Genomic DNA, 23,334 nt, shown 5'->3' on the forward strand with positions numbered 1-23,334 from the left:
CGGAGGTGGGCGGGGACGACCTCTGGTTCCGGAAACGGATTCCGGCGAGGGAGTGGGGAGAGGCAGGAACAGGAAGTGACCCCGGGCCGTTGCTAAGAGCAACCGGGCTCACGGCGTCCTCTCTAGAGGAGGGATGCTCCTTCCTTTTATTCCCTTAAAAACCTTCTTCCCCAGGGTGGCAGAATGTGGTAAGAGAGTCGAACAGATGAAGCATCCGTTACATCCCCTACCCGAATCCACTCTAAATGATGCCCGGCTCGACTAGTTCAGCCCGTGGTGAGAAACAGCCTGGATGGAGAGGGCTTTGATCCAAGGCTGCCCTTCTATTCTGGCCTATACTGCAAACTTGGAAAGCAGAGGTTCTTTATCCCTTCTTTGGCAGTCTTGTGAAACCTCAGAATCATATTTTTAAATTAATATAGTAAAACATGTAGCATTCCAAAAGAAACCAATGACATTAAAATAGCTATTGGGGCAGCTAGGTAGCACAGTGAATAGAGAACCAGGCCTGGAATCAAGATATTATCTAAAATTAGCTGTGATCAGGGCAAGTCACCTAACCCTGACTGCCAAACCGCTCCTAGGATTGTTTTAGGATTGAAACTAAGGTAGAAGTTAAGGGCTTTAGAAATAGAAAAAGAAAAGAAGTAGTTGTCAAAATATTTTATTAAAACTCCAAAGACTGCAGATAGAAGGTAAGGGATTTAGAAATAGAAAAAGAAAAGAAGTAGTTGTCAAAATATTAAAACTCCACAGACTGCAGATTGAGATACCTGCTTTCTAAAAACTCTTTTGATATTGCAAAGTATACTGGAGTACAATCGAAGAAACCCACTCTGTGCTCCTTACAATGATAGCGACTGTGGATATGCTTTCAATGGGAAAATAAGCTGGCTGCCTCACACTGAGGGGCCTGCCCAGTTCCCTAACCAAAAACCCAAAATGTTTATAGAGACAAAATTAGGTTACAAGAAAAACAGAGGACAACCAAGGAGGGAAAGCAGTAGCTGTCACAAAAGTACATGCAGCCCAAATATGGTATGTATGGAGAGGGCTTTACCTATTCAGCCCAGGTGTTGTATACCAGTTACTTTGAAGAACTGTATTATTTATGGTCGAACTTGAAGAACTACAGCTCTACAAAGACCATCTCCAAGACCTTCTAGATAGTTTTAATTCTTTATCCCATAGCGGTCATTTTTAATTCTTGCTGGTATATCGTTTAAAGAGGTTTAGGAAAAGGAGAGTGAATGGATGGGGTTATTTTTGTTGTTAAAATGGGAATGTGAGGGGGCAGCTGGGTAGCTCAGTGGATTGAGAGTCAGGCCTAGAGACGGGAGGTCCTAGGTTCAAATCCGGCCTCAGACACTTCCCAGCTGTGTGACCCTGGGCAAGTCACTTGACCCCCATTCCCTACCCTTACCAATCTTCCACCTATAAGTCAATACACAGAAGTTAAGGGTTTAAAATTTTTAAAAAATGGGAATGTGGGAAGCAGGAGGATGAGAATTCAGCTTCAAGTCCAGAAATTTAAGAATGAATATATATTTATGTATATATACATATATATGTGATCATATACATCTTTATTACTGACAACATAAATTAGAACTGTAAAAGAAAAAAATGTGTTTCATTAGTGTAGGGAACCCCAAATAAGGGAAACTCCCTTTATCAATCTATTTGTACCCACTCTGCAATTTACAGCCTTAGAATTGTGTGGGAGGAAGAGCTAGTGTGTGTAAAGGACAAGACTTGAAACCAATTCTTCCTGGCTCCAGGGGCAGCTCACTCTCTTCTGTAGGAGGCTACCTCTTTGGCTCTGAAGAGTAGAGAGGGAGGTAAGTGCTGACTGGACTTGTTGGAATATCTCAATTCAGTAAGTTTGGGGGGTGGGGTTGTAGAGGCGGTATGTATATGTCTGTGTGTTAACAGTAGCTAGAAGTATGACCTTTCTCATTGTAGGCTGAATGAATCAATTGAGCAATTCAAAGAATCATAGTATGCATTTAGATCAGGAAAGGCCCTGTTAGATAATCTAGTCTAGCCAGCTCTTTTTTACAAAAAAAAAAGGAAGCTGAACTAGCAGCAATGCAACAAGCCTCCTGAAGAACTTATGGGGAAGAATGCTACCCATATTGAGAGAAAGAACTATGGGAGTAGAAATGCAAAGGCAAAACATATGACTTAACACTTATCACATGTATAATATATGGGTATGTAATTTAGGGTTTAGGTTTTTTAAAATTGCTCTATGACAAAAAGGGATAATATGGAAATAGGTATCAAGTGATAACAATTGTGCAACCCAGTGAAATTGCTTGTTGACTCTGGGAGGTGGGGAGGGAAAGAAAATGAATCATGTAAACTTGGAAAAATGTTTAAAAATAAAAATTAATTCAAAACAAGAATGAAACTAATTAACCAAAAAAGGAAACCGAGATAAAATAATTAAGAAATTATCCAAGTTATAAAGAGCAGACATAGGACTAGTCTTCTAACTATAAATCCACTGCTTTTTCCAGTATATCATGATGTTTTTCAGGAAAAAAAACTTTTTAAAAAATATGGTTTTATTACTATCTGTATGATCCCTCCCAAATTTAGGACCCAAGATCCTAAAACATCAATTTGCCTTGTACCCTATGGGCTGTTAACACTAAATATAGTAGCATAGCATCTACAGAGAGTAAGGGACCTTACAGGGGAAGTTGTGGTCATGATAGAGATGATCTTTTGACCTATCTGGCACTTACTGACTCTCAGAGTACTCTGCTGCTTCAGCTAGGCTTGCTTACTTATAATGAAAACATTTAAGGAAGATTACTGTCTAAGTTGTATTAGAGGACAAAAATCAGGGAAATTAAAGTTAGAAGGCCATTGTAGTAAAAAATATGAGATAATCAAGGTCTGGTCTAGAGTATTGCCAGTGAGAATAGAGAAAAAAAGGGACTTTTGGCTAGGATGACTTATTTGAACTGAGGCAAGTTCCCCAGCTCCCTCATTCCCATTATATGAAAAACCTGAAATTCTCAATAATGATCAGTGAGAAAAGTACAGTGAATGACTTCTTCTACCTTAGAATTACACCAAAAGTCAGCAGATCATAAGCAATAATAAAAAGAGCCTTTACATTATTAAATCTAACTACCTTTTACCTGTCCTTGTATACCTAAATGAAGATTTTTTAAAATCCCTTAACCACCAAGCTCAATAACAGAAGGGTCAGAGACATAGCCTGTATGCCATTGTCAGGAGGTAGCAAGAAAAACCTTGAGTAGTTGGAAACCTCTGAGGCAAAAGGGGATTGGAAATCCCTAGAAATAGATCTGCTCAAGCCTTATTAAGACCTGAACATCCCAGGGTTCTAAAGGCCTGAGAACCCATAGAGAGCCCTGAAGATCCAGGATTCTGAACCTCAAATTTCCAGGGCTGCCTAACCCTGAGAAAAGTAAATCAATACATGAAGCCAGGAGACCAACTAAGATCAACTAGCCCACTACTTTAGTATAGCTACTCTATACAACTAGTATAGCAGAGGGCAGAGCTTAACTGACATAAAATCCTAATTCAGGAACTAAAACAGAAAAATGAGTAACCAAGATGAAACATTGACCAAACAATCCAAAGATTCCACAAAAGGAGAGAATAGCTCCATGACAATTCCAACAAAGACTCAAAGGAAAAAATGGATTTTTCCACAAGGACTATGTGAATGCTTAGAAGAATTTAAGAAAATTATTAAAAATAAAAGCTCTAGAGGAAAAAATTAGTAGAAGAATAAATAACTTAAAAGAAAAAGTGTTAAATCTTGCTTGAAAAACCAGAGTGGACCAACCAGTATTTAGTGACTCTTATTTGATCTCTAAAAATATTATAATAAAAAGATTGAGGGAAATAATGAAAGCTATCCAATATAAAAAAAAAAATGAGGCAAGATGAGAAAATTTAAAGAAACATTGGATACCTTGAAAGCTATTATTAAGAAAAAAACCGGAACACTTTATTTCAAGGTATCATAAATGAAAACTGCCCAGATCTATTGAAACCAGAGGGCATAATAAAAATGAAAAGAGTATATCACCCAGTGAAAGCAACCCCCCAAAGTCCCAGCAACATCACAGTCAAAATCTAGAACTGCTACATTAAAGAAAAATGCTAGAAGTACCTAGAAAGAATCCAATCCAAGTACCAAGAAACTTTAGTCAGGATCATATAAGACCTGGAAGCTTTTGCTATAAAGTACATCTTGGCATATAATATTCCAAAAGTGAATAGACTTATAACCAAAGTAATTTCCTCTGCAAAACAGTATACTCCTATAGAAGGAAAATAGATTTTTAATAGAATAGAGGACTTTCAGACCCAGACTTTCCATTTCTGATGGAAAGACCAGAGCTGAATGGGAATTTGGAATTAGAAATGGAAAAGTCCAGAGAGTCCTAGAAAATTCATTTTATTTGAGCATTTGAAAGTCTGCATGGTGATATTCTATTAAGGGGAGAATAAACATGTACCTTCAGAACCTTAATGTCTTCAGAAGATACTGAAGGAGTTTAAGAAAAACAAGACGGGCCTAGAGATGGGAGGTCCTAGGTTCAAATCCAGCCTCAGACACTTCCCAGCTGTGTGACCCTGGGCAAGTCACTTGACCCCCATTGCCCACCCTTACCACTCTCCCACCTATGAGCCAATACACAGAATTTAAGGGTTTAAAAAAAAGAAAAAGAAAAAAAAAAAAGAAAAACAAGACCCTAGGGGTAGTTTGATTTTATTCTAAGGATTTAAGAGGGGTGGGGGAGAAGTAATAGTGTAAAGGAATACACTAGCTAACAAAGAAGAGGTAATTTCCCACAATGAGAGTGTGAAAGAAGAATAAGTATAAAATTATTGAGGAAAGAATAGGAGTAGCAGGCATCAAATGAACCTTACTCTTAACTATACAAAGGAAAGTTGACTGAACACACACACACACACACACAAAAAAAATTTGGTGTAGAACCTCCATCACTCTCAACATGGAAGGACTCAAATATGAGGGAGGGGAGATAAAACCAGGATGGGAATAACTGAAAGCAGAACAAACTTCCAAATCTTGAAGGGGGTTTAAAGAAAAGATCAGAACTAAATTCTTTAATTGGAGACTCTCTGGACAAATTTGATTATATGAGTACAATGGAATACTATTATAAGAAATTGCAAGAGATTATTTTGGGGAATTTTGGAAAGGATGAACTGATGCAGAGTGAAGTAAGCAGAGCCAGGAGAATTATAGATTTATATATATATACACCCCCCAAAACGTATACTTACACATGTACATACATATATGTATACATAGATACATACACATACAAAAACAGCTATGAAGATCTCTGATCAATGCAATAATCAACCATATCTCCTGGGGACTTACGTTAAAACATGTTATCCATTCCTGTCAGAGAGGTGATGAGCATAAGAGATATTTTTTGTACATGTCTACTATGTGGATTTGTTTTGCCTGGCTTTGCTTATTTGTAACAAAGATTTTATTTTTTTTAAGTGGGTTAAAGGGGTTTGGGGTGGAATAATAAGGTTAGCAATACTAATTCTATCAAAACAAAAAGGTAAGTGAAACTTTTTTAATACACAGAAGAGAACTGATAAGAAAACTCTAAGTTTTGAAAGTCATCTATAGAATTTATTATATAACTTTTTCAAAAAGCAAGCAATTTGAGACATTCATTGCTTCATATAAAATGTTTTGTGTTTCGCTCTCTAGATATTAAATTGCTCTTTTTTGGTATACAAGTTCAATATTTGAGAAATTTTAAGAGAATATTGGGGAAATGGAATTCAATTCAGCATGCTTTTATTAAATAACCTCTATAAAAGCATTGATCTAGGTGCTAGGGGTACAGAATAAAAGTAAAACACTCTCCTTGAGAACCTTATAGCCTAACCTGATATAACAATCTAAAAACATCTAGGTATATACAAAATATGTGAAAGTACAAGGTGATTAAGGGCATGGGGAAGCATTGTAGTTGAAAGAATCAGGAAAGCATGTATTTGCAAATGAATAATATTGTAGAGCAGAGAAAGACTTGAAATAGAAGATCAGTTAGGATTCTAGGGATAGCAAGGGACAGTAGTTAGAGCACTGGACCTGGAGTCAGGAAGATCTGAAATCAAATCTTAAACAAACTAGTTGGGTGACCCTGGGCAAATCACTTAACCTTTGTGTTCCTCATCTGTAAAATCTGGAACACACTAGTGAAGAAAATGGCAAACCACTCCAATATCTTTGCCAAGAAAAGGGTCAAAAAATCTGACATGACTGAATGACTAAAAAACAATTAGTAGTTTTTTTTAACCTTTACTTTATTCTTTCTGTTTTAGAAGTGATACTAAGTATTGGTTCCAAGGCAGAAGAGTGGTAAGGACTAGGTAACCTAGGTTAAGTGTCTTGCCCAGGGTTATACAGCTCAGAAGGGTCTGAGGCCAGATTTGAATCAAGGACTCTCTGTCTCCAGGCCTGGTCCTCTAACCTACCTGCCTCTATAACAGAAGTCTTAGGACAGGTGACAATGGCTTGAACTAAAGCAGTGGCTATATGAGTGGAGAAAGCAGTCAGTCTGAGAGATATTATGGAGACACGAATGACAACTAAATTGATAGGTAGAATTAGTGAGTATGGAAGTAAGGATGACACTGAGGTTGTGAACTCAGTTGAATAGAAGGATGGTAATGTCCTCAATAGAAATAGGAAAACTTAGAAGAGGAGAGGTACATGGGGAGGGAATGGGGAAGAGAAGAAAATGAACTTTGTTTCAGACCTTTTGAATTTGAAATGCCAAAAGACATTCAAATTGCCCAATAGGCAGTTAATGATGCAGGATTGGAGCTCAGAAGATGGAGAATCATCAGCATAGAAATGAAAAATAAACCTGCATGAGCTGATGAGGTCACAGTGAGAGAGAGAAAAGAAAGAGATATCAGGCCAGAACTTAGGAGAACAGCCATAATTAAGGGTTGTGATAGGATGATCCAGCAAAGAAGACTGAGAAAGAGCAAGTAAGTAGAAGAACCAAGAAATAGCAGTGTCACCAAAAACCAGAAAAGACAATATCTGGGAGGTTAGGGTAGCCAACAATATCATGGGCTGTAGAGGTTAGGAAGGAAGAGGATTGAGAGAAGGCTATTGCAGGAAAAAGAATTGAAGAATGAGTAGAGGAAATTAAGGCAGTGAGAATAGACACCTCTTTCTAGTTTAGCTTGGGAAAAGAGACAAGGGACAATATTTAGAAGAAATTTGGTTGTTTTTGTATGCAGTGGGGGAGAACAAGTGCACAAAGAACTTTGGGGTTCAGAAAAAGTTTCAAGTAGGAAGTGACACCTGATGTGAAACTCGAATGAAACTGAGAGGTCTAACAATTGGAAGTTAAGTGCATTCCAGGCATGTGGAACAGCCTGATGAAAGGCAGGAGAAAGGATACTTATCAGAACCAAGAAGGCAAATTTGACTAGAATATGATGTGTGAAAAGGAGTAAAGTAATATTAATGCCAAACTGAAGAGTTTTTATTTTATCTAGATAGAAATAGGAAACTCTTGAAGTGTATGCCACTCATACTCATGGCATTAAGTAAAAATCGATTCATAAGATTAGAAATGTGTAACCCATTTTTTTAGAGGCACCCTCCTGACATGCAGGGCCTAGGGATACACACTCAAGTGATAGTTCATTTACCTGACTTGATAGGGCTCCCTAGTTCCCACTATCTGGCACTTCCCCTAGAGTGGTCATCATCTGTTCTTGCAAGCTTTGGCTCATGATTCAAAATTTATACCAGTCTATAGAGAGAGCAATACAAGACTTGACTCGGGGTCCCAGAGTCATGTAGGATCCTCTCACTTACTGAACTACCCTAGGTGAGATCCTAGAAAAGCTGAGATTTGTTCTTTATTGATGCTCTTTGGTTTTTGCCCCATAGCTCTCAGTTTCAGCAAGCTGGCTGTGCTTTGGACGTGCCTTCTCCCACTGCTCAATACACCAGCCCTGCCCTTTCCTGGAAACTTCGCTGCCACGTGCTGGAAATATCCATGCCCCATGCCAACATCCTTCCACCAGAACCAAGCACCTCCTTGCCTGTGACATCAGAGATAGGAAATCAGTTCCTTCTCAATAAAGCCTGTGCCCTGTTGTGTCATAAAGATGTTATGGTGTGGAAGAGATGATATCCCAACTGTCTCACACATAGACTAGGAGGTCTCGGAGCTGGTGAAGCTGTTTAGGCCAAATCCAGAGGCCACCTCTCTGAGGGATCATCACTGACCCACCCATTTTCTTCTCCTAAGGTCTGCTAACCTCCCTGGCACTATTCTCAAGTACTACTCCTACCCCCTGGTTTCTAATGTTAGCCCTTGGTTCTTCCCTTGTGTGAGTTAAAATGCTCCATAATAAAGGACTATTGCTTTATTCATTACAGGTCTCTTTAACTGTTTTGTGAAAACCTTTAAGACCTTAAACTACTATTATGGAGTAAGACCTTAGTCATGTTAAGTCACTGTTGTCATTGTCACTGTTGCTGGCCTCCACTCTTGGTAAGCACTGCAGATCCTTCTGCCACTGACAAATATCGGAAGACCTTCTTGCCTCTGTCATTCTCCTTATCTCTGCTTCACTGCTTCCTGTTGTTTGGTTCTCCAGCAGACAGTGCTAGTTACCTATTCTCCAGGAAGCAACAGCTCTTTAGCATCTAGACCGCCAATGAGAAACCTATGACATGCGTAGCCATTTTTGATGATATGTGGCCACAAGCGGCCTCATACAGAGAAGTATGGGAATGCCTGTTGAGGATGAAACGTGCTATAGTGTAGTGTAGACTCTCTGTGCACTATAGATAACAATTCTACCTATTTTGGTTTATTAAATAGTTATATATTACACTTATATATTTTTGTTCAACTATAAATATCACGAAATTATGGTTTCTTTTTTCTCAAAGTAAAATACCACCCAAGTTATGCTCAGTTTTTTGGCAAATTTTGACACACCAAGCTCAAAAGGTTGCCCATCACTGATCTAGACCATGACTGAATTAACCTGGGCTTCATCCCAGTCACCTGTTGGTTTTGTTAGAGTGGGAATTCTTTTTCCATTAAAGGTTGGAGCAGATAGCAATGTGAAGTCCCTTCTAACACTAAAATTCAGAAGACTATAAACGTGGAGAGGCTTATTACTAGTAAATTGACCACTTGATGAAGACTTTGACCATGGCAATTCATGAAATAGAAATAGAAATGATTTTCCGTCCCTCTTCTGGCCCTGAGGTAATGGTGATCAAAAAACAAGTATTCACATCGCCAATCAAGGGATAATAGCTGGACAGCCCACCAGTGTATCTTCATAATATCATGAAAAATTGAGGAAAGCCTCCAAGGATAGTGGATGGATCCACTGTGTTAAACTTATGGGATTTTAACAACTGGACTGGCTGGACAAATGTAGATGAGTTTAAATTTGTATTGTTAGAATATCCAAATTTATGAGCACATCTTTTTAACCATATAGATCAATGATTCCCAAAGTGGGCGCCACTGCCCCCTGGTGGGTGCTGCAGTGATCCAGGGAAGTGGCGATGGCCTCAGGTGCATTTATCTTTCCTATTAATTGCTATTAAAATTAAAAATTTAATTTCCATGGGGCTAAGTAATATTTTTTCTGGAAAGGGGGTGGGAGGCCAAAAAAGTTTGGGAACCACTGATATAGATGATCCTCATTTCCATATTTCTATCATCCACTGGGCATTTCCACCTGGATGCCTCAAATTCAATATGTCCAAAGCAGAACTCACTGGTATCTTTAATCCACACTTCAATATTTTTCTGTTTATTTGATGGTACCACACTCCTTGTCACTCCTTGTCACAAAAGGCAATCTTGAGGCCTTTTGGCTCTTCTATTCCTTCTTACCCCCATACTCAAATAATTACTATGTCCTGTGTATTCCTCCTCTACAGTAGCATTCATGAACTCCATTCTCTCCATTCACAGAGTTCAGTTGGTTTTCCTCTCTCTGACTCTCCTCTCTAATCCATTCTCACACAAATATCAAACTATTATTCTTAAAACAGATCTGACCATATCTGTTCCCTATTCAGAAATCATTAGTGGCTTCCCATTGCCTCTCAGACAAAATACAAAATCCTCAGGTTTATATTTAAAATCCTATACAATCTAGTCCCCCCATTTCCATATTGACTTGTACTCTCACATGAAGTCGTCCCAAAGGGCATTCAAGTCCCTCAGAGGGCATCATTTAATAGAAACAAGAGCCTCTGCCCTCTCTGTACAATCATGGTATATTGTCATTGTCATTTTGTTCCATATAGTTCTCAGAAAAAGCCTACAGGAATCCAGTTAGTATCTCTGTAGCCCCTCTTTACTTTCTGATCTCCTTAAACTCTTTATAGTTTTAGTCCTATGTATCCCCTTTTTATTTTGTTTTTATTTTTTCTGTTAATGACTAAGCTTTGGGTTAATGAAGCAACTAGAAGATGCTCATTTATTTTTTTTTAAATGTTTTATTTTTTTAGAAAGATTTTTCCTTGGTTACATGATTCTTGTTTTTACTTTCCCCTTCACTCCCCTTTGCCCCCCATATCCAATGCACATTTCCACTGGTCTTAACATGTGTGATCAATCAAGACTTATTTACATATTATTGATAGTTGCATTTGTGTGATCATTTAGTGTCACATCCCCAACCATGTCCACATCCACCCATGTGTTCAAGCGGTTGTTTTTCTTCTGTGTTTCCACTCCTGCAGTTCTTCCTCTGAATGTGGGTAGCATTCTTTTTCATGAATCCCTCAGAATTGTCCTGGGTCATTGCATTGCTGCTAGTACAGAAGTCCATTACATTTGATTTTACCACAGTGTATCAGCCTCTGTGTACAATGTTCTCCTGGTTCTGCTCCTTTCACTCTGCATCAATTCCTGGAGCTCTTTCCAGTTCACATGGAATTCCTCCAGTTTATTATTCCTTTGAGCACAATAGTATTCCATCACCAGCATATACCACAATTTGTTCAGCCATTCCCCAATCGAAGGATATCCCTTCTTTTTTCCAGTTTTTTGCCACCACAAAAAGCGCAGCTATAAATATTTTTGTACAAGTCTGTTTATGATCTCTTTGGGGTACAATCCCAGCAATGCTATAGCTGGATCGAAGGGCAGGCAGTCTTTTAGAGCTCTTTGGGCATAGTTCCAAATTGCCATCTAGAATGGTTGGATCAGTTCACAACTCCACCAGCAATGCATTAATGTCCCAATTTTGCCACATCCTCCCCAACATTCATTACTCTCCCCTTCTATCATTTTAGCCAATCTGCTAGGTGTGAGGTGATACCTCAGAGTTATTTTGATTTGTATTTCTATAATTATTAGAGATTTAGAACGCTTTCTCGTGTGCTTATTGATACTTTTGATTTCTTTATTTGAAAATTGCCTATTCATGTCCCTTGCCCATTTATCAATTGGGAAATGGCTTGATTTTTAATATAATTGAGTTAGCTCCTTGTATATTTGAGTAATTAGACCTCTGCAAGAATTTTTTGTTATAAAGATTTTTTTCCCAGTCTGTTGTTTCCCTTCTGATTTTGGTTGCATTGTTTTTGTTTGTACAAAACCTTTTTAATTTAATATAATCAAAATTATTTACATTTTGTAATTTTTTCTAACTCTTGCTTGGTTTTAAATCCCTTACCCATAGATCTGACAGGTATACTATTCTATGTTCACCTAATTTTCTTATAGTTTCCTTCTTTATATTCAAGTCATCCACCCATTCTGAATTTATCTTGGTGTAGGGTGTGAGATGTTCATCTAAACCTAATCTCTCCCATATTGTTTTCCAATTTTCCCAACAGTTTTTGTAAAATAGTGGATTTTTGTCCCAAAAGTTGGGCTCTTTGGGTTCATCATAGACAGTCTTGCTGACATCACTTACCCCAAGTCTATTCCACTGATCCTCCCTTCTGTCTCTTAGCCAGTACCATATTGTTTTGATGACCACTGCTTTATAGTATAGTTTTATATCTGGTACTGCTAGGCCACCTTCCTTCACGTTTTTTTTTTCATTATTTCCCTTGATATTCTTGATCTTTTGTTCTTCCAAATGAACTTTGTTATAGTTTTTTCTAATTCAGTAAAAAAGTTTTTTGGTAGTTTGATAGGTATGGCACTAAATAGGTAAATTAATTTGGGTAGAATGGTCATTTTTATTATGTTAGCTTGTCCTACCCATGAGCAATCTATGTTTTTCCAATTGTTTAGATCTAGTTTTAATTGTTTGGAAAGTGTTTTGTAGTTGTGTTTGTATAATTCCTGTGTTTGTTTTGGTAGATAGATTCCTAAGTATTATATTGTCTAGGGTGATTTTAAATGGTGTTTCTCTTTCTACCTCTTGCTGCTGTGATGTGTTGGAGATATATAGAAATGCTGGTGATTTATGTGCATTTATTTTGTATCCTGCCACTTTGCTAAAGTTGTTGATTATTTCTACTAGCTTTTTAGTTGATTCTCTAGGATTTTTTAAGTAGACCATCATATCATCTGCAAAGAGTGATATCAAGCTTAGTCTCTCCTCATTGAGGATGCTCATTTATTGAGCATTTTTTTGGCTTAAAATGTTCATAAGTTCTTTGAGAATACCATAGAAAGAAAATTTATATAACATCATAGTCAGAATTAACTTTTTTTAAAAACCCTTCCCTTCTGCCTTAGAATCAAGGCAAAATAGCAGTTAGGGTTAGACAATAATAGTTAAGTGACTTGCCCAAAGTCACACAGCTAGGAAGTGTCTGAGACCAAGTTTGTACCCAAGATCTCCCTTCTTTAGGCTTGGCTAATCTTAATCCACTGAGCCACTTAGCTGACCCCTAAAATAAACTTTTAAGTACTAAAGTATACTTAAGAATCCAATCCTAATTGAGCATGACTTGATTCCAACTGAGTAGAAAGAAATTACTATTGTTGTTTCCTCCAACAGTGGGAAGCCCCTTAAGATTTTGATAAATTCATGATAAGATCTAGGAAACATATAGAAGGAGACTTTATTTTTTTTTTTTTTGGCTTGAAGGAGTAGATAATAGAATTCGGAAGTAAAAATATGAAATCATGTTGAATATAAGATAAATAAATGTTAAATTGTGTTTGTAAACCCATCATCAAAAGGTTACCAGAGAAGCAAAGAGGAAAATGAACACTAGATTCCCCAACACTAGCCTCTCATTTTTCTGAGGAAGAGGTTTTGGTCAGCCACACTTATCTTCTTTTAATGACACCTTGGAAAATCTGCTTCTCCAGAAGCTTCAGGGAAACCTCTTTTCCCAACCAGGGGCAGCAGCTGAACCCTAAGGAATGATGCCTTAGCTTTCATTGGGTTTCTGTAGAGGATCTTGGAAGAGCTTGTGTTTTTGTCTCAGTTTTTCCATTTTTGAGGCCAAAGACATCATGTAGTTCTCTCTAGCCACATAGACTTTCTCTGGTTTCTGTCCTTTTACAATTTTCTCTACATTCTTGGAGGTATTAATAACTTCACTGATAGCTTTCAGTTCCTGGTTGTAGAGAGTGAGTATCTCATACACAGAGTGAAATTGTGAGCCACATGGGTTGATATTAGGGGTTGGGCGGTTAGTATGTTCCTGCCATTCAGTTTCATAGACATGGAAAAAGGCAACAATCAGCTGGTGGAGATCAGAGAGGGTTACACGGAAAGCCTGACTTATGTTGTTGCTGCTGCCTTTGCTGGGCATTTTCCCTTGGAGGATTGCAAATTCTTTGAGGTCTTCAAGCATTTCATTGAATTCATTCAGTTTCTGAGAAAGTTCTTTCACCTTGTTCTTGCTTGACTTCAGCTTTTTCTTTGTCTTAAAGTGGCACTCTATGTCCAAAGGGAAAGAGCTCAGTTGGGGGTTCAGGATCTGCTGGACATTTGAACTGAACAACTTATGTAGTAGCATCTCATTGTTCATCACTAAGTTGTGAAAGTTGTCTGCACTTGAGAAGAAGTCGGCATGTCCGGGGTCCAGATTGCTGGCCAAATGCAGTAACTGTTTAAAGAAACAGAGTTGTTCTTTGACATTGCTATAACCTTTTATGAGATTCTGATCATCTGGTCCACACAACATCAATTCATTACCTAGTTTAACCAGTTCTAATATTTTCTCTTCAGCTTCGTAGTCCTTAAAAGTGGAAAATAATTCTTCAGAGGGTGGATACAGTCTCACAAACAACCATTCCAGAATGGTCAAACGGTACATTGAGGGGCTACATAGCAACTGTTTTTTTGTTTTCAGTTCAGTAATATGAAGACCTTCAAGGAAGGGACATTTTATGTCAACAAGCCTCTTAAACACATCCAGAACCTCCAAAGTAAGGTAAGACTCCTCCTCTTCATCCTTTTCTAATTCCTCTGCTTTTTGCCCCTCTTTTCTCTTCTCCTTATTCCTGTTTATTTGCCAAGCAGCCACATTCTCATCACTACTGCCACAACTGTATGGCCAGCACTCTTCCATCTTCCAGTACGGGACTACCCTGCCTGATCCAGGGTTCTGCTGGCAGGCCTTGCCTTTTCATTGGTTGGAGTGAATACTCATTGTGACTAAGTCACTCTACTCCTCCCTACTTTTCCATTCTATCCCCCTACTCTGGGATAATTTTCTTCCCTTCACAGCCTTCACAATTGAGTTAAATAGGTAATCTTTACACTTAGCTTGAATCCTGTTCCCCCAAATTCTGCCACCACTCATGCCTTTACAAACTCCAATTCTATGATACCACATCCTTTACCCTCTCCACTCCTATATGAATGCAACTGAATGTTGTTTAAGACAGTCATACAACCATGTTGCCTTGACTTAACACAAATTCATGTTATTTTATGTTAGAGCTCAACTGGGTCTTCACGGCCCACTATCAACAAAGTATCTCTTCAAAGCTTTTTTTTTTTTTTTCAGGTTACTTTATTTCTTTTTTACCACTTACATGTACTAATAAATTTTCATATATGTTTTCTGAAATTTTATGATCTATATTGTCTCTCTCCCTTCTTTCCTTCCCCCTCTCAGAGTTGACAATCAATTCAATCTAGGTTATACATGTATTATCACACAAAACATATTTCCCGATCATTTTTTTTATTAATTTATAGTCAAGAATAATCTTATAAAACCAAAACACATACCCAAGTAAATAAGTGAAAAAACATAAGCTTTCATCTGTGTTCTGACTCCAACAGTTCTTTTTCTGGAGGTGGATAGCATTTTCTTAAGTCCCTCAGAATTGTTCTGGATCACTGTATTGCTGAGAGTAGCTAAGTATCACATTTGAATATTCCACAATATTGCGGTCACTATGTACAATGTTTTCCTTGTTCTGCTTATTTTACTTTGTATCAGTTCATGTAGGTCTTTCTAGCTCTTTCTGAAATCATCCTGTTCAATCTTTCCTTACAGCACAATTGTATTCCATCACCATCATGTACCATAATTTGTTCAGCCATTCCCCAATTGAGGGGCATCCCTTTAGTTTCCAATTCTTTGCCACCACAAAAAGAAAAATTATAAATATTTTTGTGCTGGCAGGTTTTTTCTCATTTTTAAAAATCTCTTTGGAATATAAATCTAGTGTTGGTATTACTGAATCAAAGGGTATGTACTTTTTTTATAGCTCTTTGGGTACAGTTTCAAATTGCCCTCTAGAATAGTTGGATCTGTCCCACCAGCAATGGATTAGCATCCCAATTTTGCCACATCCCCTCCAACATTTATAATTTTCCTTTACTGTTATATTGGCCAATCTGATAGGTGTAACATGGTTCCTCAGCTTCCCTTCTCCCTTTGAGCAACTTACAACATCCCTAATCTATATTCTTCCCTCTCAGCAGAAGTTCTGAAATGATATTAAAACAATAAACATCTAATTGCAACTTTGAAGGCTTTTTTCTGTACAAGATACTTAGCATAGTGTTGTACACAGAATGATTGATTAATATCTACTTGTTCATTCATTTATTGGTTCTCACGCCTCCTGATCTGAACTACTCCTTCTCCAACTCCCTCCTCTCTCCCCTAAACTAATTTTGTAGGGTATTGCTCTACTCTTTAACACTGTTGTGCCTTATATTAAGCACTGATATTCTCTTCCTTACAGAGACTGATCTTGTGCTCCTTTTGTTACAAGGGCATCATAATAGGTGTTTTACCCCTCCCTTCCAACCTGATCTGGAAACCAGACGTCACCCAAGACTTCTACTGAAGTGAGGTATCCTCCCTTGCATCAAAACATTAAATATTCCAGCACTTCTCATGCCCACTTATAAAAAAAAAACCTACCTGTATTTGTATAAAATACTTAATACACTTCACTTCTATTCATTAATATAAAATTGATTTCAGTTAACTGATTAAATGTAGCAGTTATTAAACTATGGCTGATCTAATGCTGAAAGACAGCTCAAAAATTGACAGTAGTGACATTAGTGAAAAGGAGAGTGATCTACTGCCCCTACCTGGTTGAGTGCCCTTCTGTTTTGTAGGCCCTGTTCTTCTATAAGACTTTCTAAGTCCATTAAGTTCTTTTGAAAAAAAAAATGAACAAATGTTAATTATATCCATGAATAAAAGATATTAGAGTCCCATGCTACCTAGGTCTCATCTTACAGGATCATAGATGTAGAGCTGTAAAAGACCTACAGGGTCATCTATTCCTTCTACACATGAGGAAACTGAGGCCCAGGGTGATGGGGAAAGTGAAGGAATGAAGGTAGGAGGATTGGAGGAATTGGAGAAAAGAGAGAGAAAGGTAGAGGAAGGGAAAAAGGAAGGCAGCGATCCCCCAGCAGGGGGAAATTGATCAGAGCCCTTCAGGGACTCCAATAAATGACCAGAGAGCAACTTTAGGGTTTTGAATAGCTAGGCTTTATTTAGATTAGGAAAGGGAAGGTCTAGGGCCAAGAGAGAGACCAGAGCCTCAGGGTAGAGAGCTAAGATTCCAGGGTCAAGAGGGCTTTCAAGGTGGAGAGAGAAAAGGCACCAAACTTTCCCTTTTATACTTTCTCTGACACCTCCCACAAAGGAAGTGGGAGGTGTCAGGGGAAGTTGTAGCAGGGATCCCTGGGAGATGTAGTCTTCCAGGGCTTTACATTAATTCCAAATGAGACACCAGAGAGATTAAGAGATCTTATTGAGGTCTTAGAGGAAGTAAATGCTGGAACGGGGATTTGAACCAATGGCCCCAGATTCTAAATCCAATACCCTTTTTACAGCAAAGGGCTGTCTGAATTTGGTGAAAAATAATTTGAAGGTCCAAAAAAGCAGTTTATAAGAAGTTCAGCATATTATGGAGGAAGTTATCTTTAGTGGAGTGATTCAGTTCAGGGAGGTACAAATGAGGCCTCTAGAACAGGCAAACCAGTTATTGTCCTATCCTGAGCTCTACCAAGTCCTTTGCCAAGAGGTAGCAGATGTGCAGAGAAAAGAAGACAGTTGCTGCCATGATGCTATGATGATTAAGTTAATTTATTAATCAGCTACCCAAGACAATCTAAACTAGTCAGTGGAATCCTTCCACACTCCAAATGAATGTCAAAGAGTATGAGTGAGGCAAAAAAAGAGGGCAGCAAAAGGAAGAGGTGGGCAAAAGAGCCCATGTGGCCCCAAAAAAGAAACCAGGAACCTCCCAGGCATGTTAATATATATACCTTTTGTGATCTTACCACTCAGACCCTCCCCTGGACACTCCAAAACATCTCAGACTGGTAAATAGCCACTAAGGTAGACTTAGAGACTCCAACTTCTCCCTTATTATTTCATCCCAGGAAGAAGTAGATTTTAAGGATGCCAACAAGCCCCTTCCTCCCCACCACTTGGCTGGGCCACTGTACTTTCTAAGTAGTTGTGCAGTACACTCTTAATCAGGGTTCAGGGTTCACCTGGTGACTGCTCAGACCTCCCATTTTTAATACTTTAACAAAGATCTAAACAAAAGAAGGGAGTATCGAACCCAGTTTCATAGCCAGAGAGAGAAACTGTTTTAGCTTGACTCTAGAATCAGGCTGTTCTTGGAGGGGCTAAAGGGAAGATTATTTCACAATTCAATATTAATTTTCCACAAAGCTTTGAGGAACTTCTTGTCTAATGAAAGAGATAGGATAAGCTATTGGTAAATATCTGGACAGAATTATTCTGAAAGAATTATGATGACATAATGAATGGAGTACTGGGCCTGGAGTCAGGAAGTTCTCAAATCAAATTGGGCCTTAGACACTTACCAGCTGTGTCACTGTAGGCAAGTCACTTCACCCTATTTGCCTCAGTTTACTCATCTGTATAAACTGGAGAAGCAAACATCAAACTCTAGTATCTTTGCTAAGAAAGCCCCAACAGGGTCTCCTAAGAGTCAGACACAACTGAACAATATCAACAGAACATAGAATTGGTAACTACAACACTGCATTCTAGTCTTGTTAAGTCACTTCTGGGCCTATTACCTAATCTGTAAAGTGAAGGAATCAGATTAGGACCTATAGGACCATTACAGCTCTAAAATTCAGAATCAGAACTATTCTTCTGGAGTCATTTACTAAAAGTCTCAAGTATGATCTTATTGCAGAATAGTGATAGAAGGACAGGAAGTTTTTTTTATCTTTTAGGCTGGATCTATATAGGAAGCTCTGGTGAATGAACTTCCTCTACCAATGCACATTGACACCAAATCTGCAACTTCTTGTTTAATAGATTTGCCTGGCAATCGAATGTAATAGACTTTTCTACCAGCAGCAAAGCAATGACCCAGGACAATCCAGAGGAACTTGTGAGAAAGAATGTTATCCACAACCAGAGAAAGAACTGTGGAGTCAGAAATGCATTAGAAAAAATATGCTCCATCAGTTAGTGCAATAGGGATGTGATTTTGATGTTAAAGGGCCATTCTATTATAAATATGAATAACATAGAAATCGGTTTTGAACAATGATACATGTATAACCCAGTGGAACCACTTGTTGGTTTTGGGAGAGGGGAGAAGGGGGAAGGAAGGAGGATTATGAATCATGTGACCAGGGGAAAATATTCTAAACAAAAATTTAAAAATTAAAAAAAAAAAAAAAAAAAAAGGTTTGCCTGGAGCACTGAGACCAAGAAGTGGAAGAGAGACTTAAACAAGGTTTTTCTGACTCCAAGGCCACCAGTCTATCTGCTATGCCAGACCAGTCTTGGCTTTTAATACAGGTTTTTTGCATAAATCAAAGTGACATGGGCATTGTGCAGAGATGGCAGGGATCCTGTACCCCTTAAGTCAGGCAGTCTATGAACAGGGAAATTCCCTTCCTCCTTCCTGTCCTTGTGACTCCTGAGGCAAAGATTATCATCCTTGGACTTCCTTTAGGTTGAGATATACCTTTGGGGTCACACCTTGATAGACTAAGCCCTGAGGATCTCAGGCAGACCCCCCTCCCCTAGGAATGCTGGAGTGCAAGAAGTCCTATCTACACTATTGTAAAGAATAGAAAAACCCCTGAACTGGAGCATTCAGGGAGCAGCTCCCATAGTTGCTCCACTCATGCTGCTGTGCCATATCTTAGAGGGCAACCCCCCAGGGTTGTTGCATTCATGCTGTCTTCCTGGCCATTAATCCTATCTTATTAATCTTTCTTTTTACTTTTAAGCTAAGTTTGGAGTCCTCGCATTCTGGAGAAAGGTTTCCTTCCCAAACCCAGGGGTTTACCATTCCCATCCCCCATAACAAAAGGATACAGAATTTCTTTAAGTAGGTCATCAAAAATAGGAAAAATTTGATTATTTTTATCTGTTGACATTTGAGGGGAGGAGTTGGAAGCAAGAATCTGAATTTTTAAGATAACAAATTTCCTGATTACAGGGATAAGTTGGATGGGTGCGGTTTAGACTAAATGTAAATGTCCTGTAAAAATAAGAGGTGTCAACTTGGAAAAACACAGAACCATTAAAGTAGTTAATAAGTCCAAATCCTTAATCAGGACAAGAGAGAGTGCTCAATATTTGGCCACCCAGAATCAAGCCCTAAATACCACACAGAGCTAAAGCTCTTGGACTAGTATCTCTGGGAAATTCATTGCCAAAGATGATTTTCCAAAGAATAATGGAACACAGAAGTCTTATATACCTTTTGGGGAACTAAGGAGAGGGAAAGTATGATTGATTGGCTTTACAATGGCTACAAAGAAATGAGAAGTCCAGAGCTGGATTATCAGGGAGAGGCTGATGCTTTATAAATGGGTACAAAAGGAACTTGGGAGTTCCCAAAAACCCAGTTGAAAGAGATATCAGTAAAACTTGTTTAAAAGAAGAAACTCAGGGGGCATTTGGGTAGCTCAGTGGATTGAGAGCCAGGCCTAGAGACCAGGAGGTCCTGGGTTCAAATTTGGCTTCAGAAGCTTCCTAGCTGGGTGTTCCTGGGCAAGTCACTTAACCCCCATTGCCTAGCCCTTACTGCTCTTCTGCCTTGGAACCAATGCATAGTATTGATTTTAAGATGGGTTTTTAAAACATAAATAAATAAATAAATAAATAATAAACTCATCTTATCACACTGTAGGAAGTGTATAATAATTATTTATATTATTTATAAATATAAATGCCATATTTATATTTATAAATAATATAAATGGAGTACTGGGCCTGGAGTCAGGAAGTTCTCAAATTAAATTGGGCCTTAGACACTTACCAAATGTCTAAAATGTAATAGCAATTTTATCTGATAATATTACTTTTTGTGTGATTTTAATATAAATTGCACCACCCTATTCCATTTGAAAACCCATTCTTGATTGGTATCACTCCCACCCTTTAGGGGCTACTAATAATGGATACTAAAGGATACTAAAGGATGGTCCCTGCCCAGGTGGGTCTTCCAGGGAAAGGGAAGATTATGTAAAACAAAAGGATATTTAGCATAGTCTTCCTCCACCTAACTGGGATCCTTATTCACCAGTAGGCCCATTATTCAATCTGGAACTGCTAGCCTGAGATTCCCTTCAGGGTGGATTCTCAAGGAACATGGTACAAGCTTTGGGGTCTCCAACTCACAAACTAACCCTAAAACTTGGGGTTCATTAGATCCCACCAGGCCACAAGTTTGGGGTCTCTAGATTCCACATTGATAGCCCCAAGGAGCCATCCTCCAAAGAAGAAGTCCAAAGGAGAAGATCCAAGGAGCAGAGACTCCAAAGAAGAACTCCAAAGGAGAAGTCTCAAGGAGAAGTCCCTTATACAGGAAGTAAAGGACTTTTTATAGTCCTATTTTCCATGTCACTTCCTGTCCCTTCCCCACTTTACAGGAACCAATCCCAATTTTTCAATTTGCCTAGCACTAGGGGTGGTGGGGGAGTAGCCTCTGGAGTTGTCACCCACTCTAGCAAGTGACTTGTGAACTCCCATACTTAGTGACTGGTAAGGTACTAAGTAGGGGTACTTGAGTTTTTGATTGATTAACTTAAAAGTTGCTGATGTTAAGCCTGCCCAATCAAAAAGTCCCAGGAGGAGTGTTGAAAACTGGTTTTATAAGAAAAGGGACAAAGGAAGTACTCTTACTGGATATTCATGGCTCTCCCTTCTCTAGACCTCTGACCTCTAGGCATGCACTGGTTTAGCTTGAGGCTCTGACAAAAAAAGCAGATGCAATACAGTGTATAAAGTGGCTAGTAATTAGGGAGGCCAGGTGATTATGGGATCTTTCACACTCTAACCATTACTAATAAATAATAAAAATTAATATATAATCTCCAGAGAATTTTAATCATAACATTTTCTTATTCCTGTCAACTTGATTTCTGGAAACTACAAGTTTGCCCCTGTTCCTTGGGAATTTGCCTGGAGGAAAGTCTGAGACTGACCTAGCCTCTGGCTAAACAATAAACCTTAAAGTACTTAATGATCCCAGTGTAGGTGGGATTAGTAGATAATATCTTAAATACCCTTTTTGTCTTAGAAGTCCCCCAGAGTTTCTTCTTTTAAACAAGTTTTACTGATATCTCTTTCAACTGGGTTTTTGGGAACTCCCAAGTTTGCCCCAGTCCCTTGAAAACTTGCCTTGGGGAAAGTCCCAGACTGACCCTGTCTCTGACTGAACAATAAACCTTAAAGTACTTAATTATCCCAATTTAGGTGAGATTAGTTGATAATCAAATCTTAAATACCCTTTTTATTTTAGAAGTCTTCTCCTAGGTAGCCCAGCCCCTGGCTGCACTCTTCCTTTTGTACCCATTTATAAAGCATCAGCCTCTCCCTGATGATCCAGCTCTGGACTTCTCATTTCTTTGTAGCCATTGTAAAGCCAATCAATCATACTTTCCCTCTCCTTAGTTCCCCAAAAGGTATATAAGACTTCTGTGTTCCATTAATCTTTGGAAAATCATCTTTGGCAATTAATTTCCCAGAGACACTAGTCCCAGAGTTTTAAATGTGTGGTATTTAGGGCTTGATTTTGTGTGGTTGCTGATTATTAAGGATTTGTCTCTTTTCCTGATTAAAGATTTGGTTTTATGACTACTTTAGTGATTCTGTGTTTTTCCAAGTTGACATTCCCTCACTTAGATAATAAGGACTCAAAATTATGGAGCTAAAAGAGATCTTGGAGAATATCTAATCCAATTACTTAATTTTGTAATAGTAGCACATATTCATAAGCCCTTTAAACATTTTTCCTATTTGTTGATCTGAAAAAATGCTGAACTACCAATGTAGTTATAGTAAGGGTCTTTAATCAAGGCAGACAGAATATAATTGTGGAAGCCAAACAAAATCTCAGTACTAGGAGTTCTGCTTAACTACAGAAAAGATGAGATTAAATAGTTTTTGAAAACAAGGAGTGGGCAAACATGTCTCAAAAAGCTTGGGAAAGTTGCAATAGGCAGAGACTAAGGTGGCTGGGAGTGGGTTTCTGTTTTTTCAGATTTGATTGTCTTCCTTTTAACATAATCTTCCTGCAGAGGGATATTTTCTGGGACTATGCAAGACCGATTCATGGTTAATTCAGAGATCTTTGTTTTAACACTGGGAGAACTAGTAATAGGATTATTTGAAAATGAGGTAATCATAGTATAAATCCCTTATTTTTCTTTTCTTTTCTTTTTAAACCCATAACTTCCATCTTGGAGTCAATACTGTGCATTGGGTCCAAGGCAGAAAAGTGGTAAGGGTAGGCAATGGGGGTCAAGAGACTTGCCCAGGGTCCCATAGCTGGGAAGTATCTGAGGTCAGATTTGAACCTAGGACCTCCCATCTCTAGGCCTGGCTCTCAATTCACT

General features: G+C 38.4%; 1 protein-coding gene across 1 annotated transcript; it reads right to left on the bottom strand.

The window, feature by feature from the left end:
• Positions 1-13,417: 13,417 nt before the first annotated feature.
• Positions 13,418-14,566, bottom strand: LOC123252395 (HAUS augmin-like complex subunit 7). Its single transcript, XM_044681726.1, has one exon. It carries the CDS (start codon positions 14,564-14,566, stop codon positions 13,418-13,420), a length of 1,149 nt encoding a protein of 382 aa, XP_044537661.1.
• Positions 14,567-23,334: the final 8,768 nt, after the last annotated feature.

Source organism: Gracilinanus agilis, chromosome 6, assembly GCF_016433145.1.
Source record: "Gracilinanus agilis isolate LMUSP501 chromosome 6, AgileGrace, whole genome shotgun sequence".
In the NCBI taxonomy this organism is placed as follows: domain Eukaryota; kingdom Metazoa; phylum Chordata; class Mammalia; order Didelphimorphia; family Didelphidae; genus Gracilinanus; species Gracilinanus agilis.

Coding starts and splice junctions, on each gene's coding strand:
- LOC123252395 (XM_044681726.1), bottom strand. CDS start 14,566: ATGGAAGAGTGCTGGCCATACAGTTGTGGCAGTAGTGATGAGAATGTG.